Source organism: Rhincodon typus, chromosome 48, assembly GCF_021869965.1.
Source record: "Rhincodon typus isolate 14 chromosome 48, sRhiTyp1.1, whole genome shotgun sequence".
Classification (NCBI taxonomy): domain Eukaryota; kingdom Metazoa; phylum Chordata; class Chondrichthyes; order Orectolobiformes; family Rhincodontidae; genus Rhincodon; species Rhincodon typus.
The window spans coordinates 4591643-4601415 of NC_063379.1; the positions used below are offsets into that span (position 1 = coordinate 4591643).

General features: G+C 50.0%; 1 protein-coding gene across 1 annotated transcript in view; it reads left to right on the forward strand.

Annotated features, from left to right (window-relative positions):
- clp1 (cleavage factor polyribonucleotide kinase subunit 1) overlaps positions 1-9773 on the forward strand; it is a 15419-nt gene extending 5646 nt beyond the window's left edge. The window contains exon 2 of the mRNA XM_048620838.1: positions 8952-9773. Coding sequence (XP_048476795.1) covers positions 8952-9623 — 672 coding nt within the window. The 3' untranslated portion in view covers positions 9624-9773. The remainder of the gene's footprint in view (positions 1-8951) is intronic.

A 9773-nucleotide genomic window follows, 5' to 3' on the forward strand; every position in this document is an offset into this window, starting at 1 on the left:
TATCCGCCCCTCCAACCTCACTGACCAATCCCCACCACTGCCTACCTGCACTCACCTATCACCATCCCACCTACATTCCCCGGCCCCACCCCTCCTCTCTATTTATTTCCCAGCTCCCTTCCCCCTCCCTCATTTCTGAAGAAGGGTCCCGATCTGAAACATCAGCTTTCCTGCTCCTCTGATGCTGCCTGGCCTGCTGTGTTCCTCCAGCTCCACACTGTTGACTCTGACTCCAGCATCGGCAGTTCTTGCTCTCTCTCTTGTGATAGACTATTTTACGACCTCTGCTCCCATTAACACCTTGCTTTATCTAATATCTTTGGGATGATTATAGTCTTCTCCACCATGAAATCAATGCAAATTAGGATTAAATCATCTGACATTTTCCCTGTTCTCCATTATTAATTCTCCAGTCGCATTCTCCAAAGTTGCCAACCTCATTTTAGCTGCTTTTTCTTTTAATCTGTCCGTGGAATATCTCGCTGTTTGTTTTTCTCCTATCTTGTCAATGTACTTCCATTGTCAATTTTCTCACTCTTTATTAGCTTTACAGTCATCTTTATTTAGTTGCTAAAATATTCCCAGCCCCCTGGCCTCCATTTGCAAACCTATAAAGCCTTGCCTTGCGCTAACATGTACTGGGGTGGATTATCAAACTCTGAGCTAATGGAGAAGCTCAGATCGCTCTTTGAGCAGATATTGAAACAACATGTTTACAGCCAAGAAGGGAGTCTCTCTGGAGAAACTGTTTCCGGAATCAGGAGGCCATTGAACCAAGGGGACGCAGATTGAAGGAAAGCAGCAAAGGAATTAGAGGGCAGGGAGAAGAGAAATATGTTTTGTTTTGATGCAGCGAGACAATGCTGGCAAATGGGAGTAGATTAATCTGGTCAGCTTGGACGAGTTAGGCCGAAGGGTCTGTTTTCATGCTGCGTGACTCTAGAGGTTGTTGTGGTCTGGGCCGTGCTGCCTGAAAAGGCAGATTCAGTAGATACAGTATTCAGAGGGAGGATAAAGATAAATACCTCCAATGCCTGATTAGGTACACTGTGATCTGTGAATTTCCTCAGGCTGTTACTATTTTAAAAATAGCCCTATTGTTCTCGAACATTAAAGCTGGCTAAAATCCCTCACTAATCGGATTTGTTGGAGTTGCTGACAAGTACCCAGAAGGTGATTCGTGCCTGTCTGTGATGGGAACGTGGTAAAGTGAGAGGGTGCGAGCGAGAGATCAGAATTAGGCAGTCACGGATTAATCCTGTTGGGAATTCGGGAGAAGCTCTCCAGGAGATTGGGGGGAAAATGTGGAATTCGCTGCCACAGGGAATAAGTGGGTGTCTAAAGAGGGAAGGTGGATAAGCAACACGTGACTGAGAAAAGCATATAGAGGGCTCACGTACACGCAGCACAAGAATTTTGGAGCAGGAGTAGGCCAGTCAGTCCATGGAGCCTGCTCTGCCATTCAGTAAGATGGTGAGTAGTCTGATCATTGAACATTCCTGTCTATCCCTTTTGACTTTCCTAAACAAGAGGGTGGAAATCATGCTTCACACAGACAATGCCCTGATTAGACAAGGCCTGGAGTTTCTGAGTACCTCTGGGCACTGCACCTTTACGAGGGATAGACCAGCCTGGCAGGAGGAGAGCAGTGTAGATTCGCCAGAACGTTATCTACTATTGGAAGGTTAGATTACGAGGCGTGATCACAGGAACTCGGCTTGTGTTACCTGGAAATTAGAAGGTTAATATAGAAACATAGAAGGTAAGAGCAGGAGGAGGCCATTTGGCCCTTCGAGCCTGCTCCACCATTCATCACGATCATGGCTGATTGTCCAACTCAGTAGCCTAATCTGCTTTCCCCCCAAAACCTTTGATCCCATTCACCCCAAGTGCTACATCTAGCCACCTCTTGAATACATTCAATGTTTTGGCATCAACTACTTCCTGTGGTAATGAATTCCACAGGCTCACCGCTCTTTGGGTGAAGAAATGTCTCCTTATCTCAGTCCTAAATGGTCTACTCTGAATCCTCAAACTGTGCCTGTGCACAGTTCCAGTCTCCATATCCTTCAGTTTCACACGGAGCACTGTGCACAGTTCCAGTCTCCGTATCGCTCAGTTAGACCTGCACTCGGAGTATTGTGCACAGTTTCAGTCTCCACATCCCTCCGTTAGACCCACACCTGGAGCACTGTGCACAGTTCTGATCTCCATATCCCTCAGTTGGACCACACTCGGAGCACTGTGCAAGGTTCCCTTCCCCATATCCCTAATAGACCACACTTGGAGCACTGTGCATAGTTCCAGTATCCGTATCCCTCCGGAGTGCTGTGCAGTTCCAGACTCTCTACCCCTCAATTAGACCCACACTCGGAGCACTATGCAAAGTTCCCTTCTCCGTATCCCTAATAGACACACCCACCATCGGTAACATCCTCCCTGCATCGACCCTGTCCAGTCCTGTTAGAATTTTATAAGTCTCTACGAGATCCCTCCCTCATTCGTCTGAACTCTAGCCAAAACAATCCTCATACGTCCGACCTGCCATCCCCGGCATCAGCCTGGTAAACCTTCACTGCACTCCCTCGAGAGCAAGAGCATCCTTTCCTCGGAAAAGGAGACCGAAACTGCACACAATATTCCAGGTATGGCCTCACCAAGGCCCTGGAGAGATTTGATCAAAGTCTGAGATATTCAGGGGTCAGATCACATCAGTGGAGAGAAAGTATTTCCACTGGTTGTAGAACTCTCAGACATGGGGAGGCAAAGTCTAAAGATTTGAGCCAGATCTATCACTCTCACTCTCGCACCCTCCTGCGCCCATTCTCAATCCTGCTATTGGTCCCAAACCTGCGGTTGATCCACTATCGATTTTGCTGTGAATCGAGCTATGACTTGAACTCTTTTATGCTTCTTCTCAATCCCGCTCTTGATCCCGCTGTCGATCCTGCTCTCGATCTTGCTGTCACCCTCAATCGCAATCTGCCTCAAGCTCACTCTCATTCTCAAACTCTCCCTCTTATTATCAAACTCGTTCTCTCTTGATTCCACTCTTGCACTCTTATTATTGCTGTCAATCCGAATCCTGCTCCTGCTCTCGATCCCACTCTCCTTTCATCGTCCTCAATCTTGATCTTGTTGTCGATCTCACTCCATTGTGTGCACTGTCATTGTATCACTGTTTTTTACTTATTCTTCCTCACTGTCTCGCATTTAATCCTCACACACTTTATCTCATTCTGTTTTGCATTTTCTTGCATGCTGTGTTGTACTTTCCCTCCATCGGTTTTTCTGCCTGCCCTGTTCTCGTTTTTGCTTTCTGTATCTCTTGTTTCCCCCCCCCCCCCCCCCCCCCCCCCCTCCCCCCCCTCTCCCCTCCCCTCCCTCTCCCCCCTTCTCTCTCTCTCTCCCCCTCTCTCTCTCCCCCTCTTTCTCTTTCACTGTTCCCCCCCTTCTCTCCCCTGCTCTCTCTCTGTCTTCCCCCCACTTCTCTCTTTCTCTCTCTCCCTTCCCTGTCTTTCTTTCTTCTCTCAACCTACCACCCCACCTCCCCCCACCTTCTCTCTCTCTCTCTCTCTCTCTCTATCTCTCTATCTGTTAGTGTCTCTTTCACTGTTGTGTAAATTGTCCTTTCCCAGCTCCCAAACTCTGGCTAATCTCTGTCAAGTTATCTGACATTAATTCCTTGCCAGTTGAGTAAAGGACTTGGTTTGGCACAAGCATCAAAAGAGTAGGTTAGATATGGGAGCATGCTTATACAAGTCTCAGGGCCCAAGGCCGTGGGAAGATCTACCCCGCTATTAGCTGCACAGCTCAGGAAAGCTCCAGCAGGGACAGAATGGCACATGGAAGGAGCTCACCAACCAAGGCCAGTGCACGCTGATGAACTGCACCCCCACCCAACCCCCACTGCGCAGAAACCCTTTCCATTATTAAAGGAGACCCCTGCATTTGGATAGCAACTACTGTGATCTTCTGTCAAGGCTCTGCAGCCAGCAGGTTGCCCTGTTGCGGTGCAGGGAAAGGAGACAATTAGTGCACAGGAAGATCCCGCAAGAGCGGGTTTTGCTGAGCGAGAGTTTGGTTAGGATCAGTGGGTAGGGCTGTGGGTGTTGTTGGGATGCGGGTCTTGTGGGTGGCAAAGGGCCAGCAGTGGGTGTGGGGGTGCAGAAGGGATGGCTGTGGGTAGGACAGTGCCAACGTTTGAGTGTGAGAGAGATGTCGGGGTTGGTGTGAGAGAGCTCCAGTGTTGGGTGTAGGGGAGCTTGTAAAAGGCAGAGCTTTTGGACTTTTGTTCGTGATGGGTTCAGACTGACTGTGCGTACCAATATCATAGCTGTTGTTTTATTGCTGAAATACAAGGTCATAATCATCCTCCACACTGCAGTAAAGATATTGATGGGAAAGTTGTCATTTAACCATGGTTTTATTGGCACTCAGCTAATTCCTCTTGGTCACACCCTCTTGTCAATTGACTGGATTAGGTTATAGGTTACATTACAATAGGTAATAGGTTATGCTCAGCCCCCTTCTCCGGCCTGTCCCACAGGAACAGGGGGTGGCCATTCAGCCCCCTTCTCCAGCCTGTCCCACAGGAACAGGAGGAGGCCATTCAGCCCCCTTCTTCAGCCTGTCCCACAGGAACAAGAGGAGGCTGTTCAGCCCGTTGAGTCTGCTTCAGTAAAATCATGACTGATCTGTGATCTAATTCTTTAGACCTGCCTTTACAACACGTCTCCGAATACTTAAAAATAACAAACCTGTCTCAGTCTGGGATTTAAAATTCAACATTGATCTGGCATTGATTACTGTTTACCGAAGAGAGTTTCTAAAATCCTGCTTACCTTTGTGTGTGGGTGTTTCCTCATTTTACTCCTGAAAGGTCTGGATTCAGTTGTGGAGTCTGCTCTCCCTGTCTGAGACTTCCTCCAAAGCAGCGGAAAGGTATCACCAGCCCAGCTGTAGTGGTTGTGGGGCAGGGTTTTATGGATGGTGGAGACTTGTGTCAGGGAGATCGGGAGGTGGGCCTGTGTGGGAAGTAGCCCTCTGTCCTCCTCCCTCCCTTATGCCAGCTTCCAGCTTCCCTCCCGAGTCAATGATATACCCCCTCCTCTCCACACCCCCAGCCCTCGTCCTGATCTTCCTTCTCCAGCTTCAAGTTTACAAAAAAGTGGGGCAGTGGCTGGATTCCCACCTCCCCCATCCCTTACTCTGTTGACAAGCCCCCACTCCCACTCCACCTTCCGGGCAAGGCTTGAATATTGTGAATAGTTTTGGGCTCCCTTAACTAAGCAAACATACACCAGCATTGGAGGCAGTCCGGGGGGGTCCACTAGGCTGATACTGGGTGTGGAGGGACTGTATCATGAGAAGTTGAGGAGATTGAAAGTTCAGAAGAATGAGAGGTGACTTTATTGCTAGATTTTTTTGGGAGCTCTTGACAGGATAGATTCAGAAAGGGTGGCTTCCCCTCATAAGAGAGTCCTGGACCAAAGGGCAAAATCTCAGAACAAGGGGCTGCACATTTAAGGAAGAGATGAGGAGGTATCCCTCGTCTCAGAGGGGAGTGAATCTATGGAATTCTTTCCCACGGAGCACTGTCAAGGCTGGGTCCTTAAGTATATTCGACGCTGACTTTTAATCAGGATGGGAACCTAGGGTCGTGGGGAAGGTGGAGCTGAGGATTATCAGATCCACCACGATCTCATTGAGTGGTAGAGCAGACATGAAGGGCTGAATGGCCTACTCCAGCTGCTAAGTTTTATGGTCTTGTGATCATCAGTGCACAGAAGGAGGCAAATCAGCCCATTCAGTTCCGCAGCGCACTCTGCCAAGCAATCCCGACCCCGCCCTCTCCCCCCACCCTGCCATCCTGGAATCCAAGTTTGTCTCCTCTCCAAATCATTCATCTCCGCACGAGTTTCATCTCGTTGACACTCGATGCATTTTTTTAAAACAAAAAGACTTTCTCCCAGAGTGTGCCCTTCCCCCACCTACCACTCTGCATCTCTCTCTCTCTCTCTAATCCTGAAGCCTGAAATCTAGTCCCTTTATCCTTGTGCCAGAAGTGATGCCTTAACCATAATCTTCAGCCCTTCGTTCAAATCTCCCCTCCATCTCCTTTCCTGCTCAGGAGAACAGCCCTAGTTTCTGCAACCTACAGTCGCAACTGAAGCCCCTGTTCCCTGGAACTATTCTCCATCAGTTACAGAGGTCTTTCAGCACTGAAGAAGGGACTCCAGCCCAACGTGTCCATGCTGGTCATTGAGAGTCTCCTATTCTAGTCCAGCACATTGCCTGTAGCCTTGTATACTATGGTGTTTCATCTAAATATTTCATAAATGCTTTCTGCCTTTACCACCCTTTTAGACAGTGCATTCCAGATACCCACCACCCTGTGGATAAATAACATTTCCTCAAACTTACTCCTGCCCTTTTGAATGGTGGAACAAGCTCGAGGGATTGAGTGGCCTGCTCCTGTTTCTGTGTTCCTCCTGAGTGCGGTGCCCCCTCGGTGCTGACCGCGCCCCCCCACTGCCGACAGCGCGGCGGCCCCTTGGTGCTGCCCCCCCCGACAGCGCGGCGCCCCCTCGGCGCTGACTCCCCGCATATGACGCCACCGAGAGTTTGCTCCAGGCCCTGGAGCTGAGGTGTCAGTATTTTTACTGGGTTTCTGAGCAAATTCCACAGCAGTTGAATGTTTCAGACCAGACATCAAACCAAGGCACACCCATCCCTGCCATATCTTGCAAGTGTGAAATACCCCATGGGACAGTTACAAGGCAGTAGTTGAGAATTGCGCCCCAACACCCCCCCACAACCCGCCCCCTTGCCGGTCCACCATCACCCAGTGAAAACTGTGCTCCCTCTGACTGCTTGTGGGTGCTTGCTGTGTACTGATTGCTGGCTGTATTTGCTTGCCTGCCTTCTGTTCACAAGCGCTCTGTGTGCAGGGCTGAAAGGCTTCAGAATGTGTAGAGGCTGTAGAGAGAATTGTGCTCAAGAAAGCACCTTTCTGCTTTGCAGTCTGTTTCCCTGCATTTGCACGCGAAGTGATAATTGCTGCAATAAACCGTCATGCTCCCAAGCTGGGCGCAGGCCAGATTGACTGACAGTTTTGTAAATCATTCCAAGTCATGATGCTGGTTAATAGGGCCGTACCGAACGGCAAACTAAGCACCCTGGCTTTATTTCAACAGGGATACTGCTTTATGTGGAACTTTCAGATTGGACCGTGCTGGGTCGTGCTGTTCCCAACCCTGACCTAATTATCGCTCAGGTGATAATGGCTGCAGTGACGATTTAAGAGGCTGATAACACATTGGAGAGGCAAGGACAGGCTTATCAGGAAGACTTGGAACAGGCTGTCGCTCTTGCCTCTGAAAAGAGAAGGCTAAGGGCTGACTAACGGATGAGGAAAGGGCTCAATAGGGTACATCGAGAGGCCATGTTTCCATTTGTGGGGCCAGACCAGACCAGACCACTGGCCGCCAGTGTAAGACAGTCATGGATAAATCCGATCAGGAATTCAATCACCCCCCTGCAAGTTCCCCTCCGAGCCACTCCCCATCCTGACTTGGAAATATATTGGCCGTTCCTTCAGTGTCGCTGGGTCAGAATCGCCTCCCTCAGGGCATTGTGGGTCAACCCACAGCACATGGACTGCAGCGGTTTTAGAAGGCAGCTCACCCCCACCTTCTCAAGCGGGGGCAACTAGGGACGGGGGCAATAAATGCTGGACCAGCCAGTGATGCCCACATTTCATGAATGAATCTTTAAAAGTTATAAAATTACACTAACGTTTTAGAGTGAAGATAATGGGGAAATTTAGACAGACATACTGTAAGAAAACATACAGGGACAGAGAATATAAGAGAGGAGGGAGGTTACAGAGCTGGTACCGCGTTCCTTACGGGGCATTTTGCCGTTGCTGTTTGCGTAAGTTGAAGATAACTCTGTGTAGGTGTGGGAGCTCAGAGTTTTTGAGAGGAATACAAGGGTGCATGAAACATTTGGAGAAATGGGTAACGTGTTAGTTGATGCTGTTTGGTATATGAAGAAGTGGTGTAAAATAGGTGGGGTAATTGTGTGTGTATGTACAGGTGCAGAGAGACCTGGGTGTGTGTGGTGCAGGACATCTAGATAGAGCTCTTAGTAAAGCACAGACTGATATAGGCATCTTTAACAGGGGCTTAGAGTGCAAGAGCTTCTGATGAACTTGTATAAGACCCTTGTTAGACATCAGCTGGAGTATTGTGTGCAGTTCTGGGCACCAGATCATAGGAACAATGTGAATATGTGGTTTACAAGTTTCAGGGATGAGGGTAGTTTGGAGAGGTTGGGACTGTTCTCCAAGGAGAGAAGGCGGCTGAGAGAGGATCTCATAAAGTTTTCAGTCATGACTGGGCGAGATGGAGTAGATAGGAAGGAACGCACGCCACTCAAAAGCATTGAGAGCAAGAGGGCACCGGTATAAAGTAATTTACAAGTGTACCAAATGTGGTGGAGGCAGTTTAAATTGAGGCATTAAAAAGGGGCATAGAATATGTAAATAGAAACAATATACAAGAAGCTATGTGGCAAAGGTAAGTGAATGATTGTTGGGATCATAACATTTATTGGAGACGAGTGCATTCGTGATGACCGAAAGGCCCCTTTTTGTGCTGTAACAGTTTCGCAATCTGAAATCTGCGCTTGGCTTATTGAGACTGAGGCCTAGTTGGTAGCTGACATCTGGGGCTTGATTCGCAGTTGGGGCCTGGGTATATGGGGCCCTGTTGTGGACTGGTGCCTGGGACCCTGCTTGGGGTTGGGGCATGTGGCCCTGTTGGGGGGCTGGGGGCAGCATGTTGAGGATAACATCATGGTCTTTCTCTTTCACACGCTGTGGGAAGCCATCCGGATAGTTTGCCGAAGGAGTCTAACCCCGGTGTCTCCCACCTCTCCTTCAGATTACGTCACGCCTGGCTGAAGTGTTTAACCAGCGGTGTGAGGTGAACCGTCGAGCAGCCACCAGCGGTTGCGTCATAAACACATGCGGCTGGGTCAAAGGCTCGGGTTACCAGGCCCTGGTACACGCAGCCTCGGCCTTTGAAGTGGACGCTGCCATCGTCCTGGACCAGGAGCGCCTGTACAATGAGCTGAAGCGTGACCTGCCGCACTTTGTGAAGACGGCCCTGCTGCCCAAGTCAGGAGGGGCGGTGGAGCGCTCCAAGGACTTCCGGAGGGAGAGCCGCGATGAGAAGATCCGAGAGTATTTCTACGGCTTCCGCGGCAGCTTCTACCCCCACGCCTTCGACGTGCGCTTCTCCGACGTGCGCATCTTCAAGGTGGGTGCCCCCACCATCCCTGACTCCTGCCTGCCCCTGGGGATGTCACAGGAAGACAACCAGCTGAAGCTGGTACCAGTGCAGCCTGGGCGTGACCTGGTGCACCACCTGCTCAGCGTTAGCACAGCTGACTCGCCTGAGGACAACCTGATCGAGACCAGCGTGGCAGGTTTCATCGTGGTCACCAGCGTGGACGTGGAGCGGCAGCTCTTCACCGTGCTCTCTCCGGCCCCCCGGCCCCTCCCGAAGAGCATCCTGCTCATCATGGACATCCGCTTCATGGACCTCAAGTAGGAGGGACGGGGGCAGGACCACTCTTAAACCCCTCCCTTACCATGCCCCCTTACCCTCTCCTATCTCCCTTGCCCTCGTCAACGTGCTCCTGTGGAGAGACAACCTGTGGCCACTCTGACAAGACAAACCTTAGCAAAACATTTATACTGA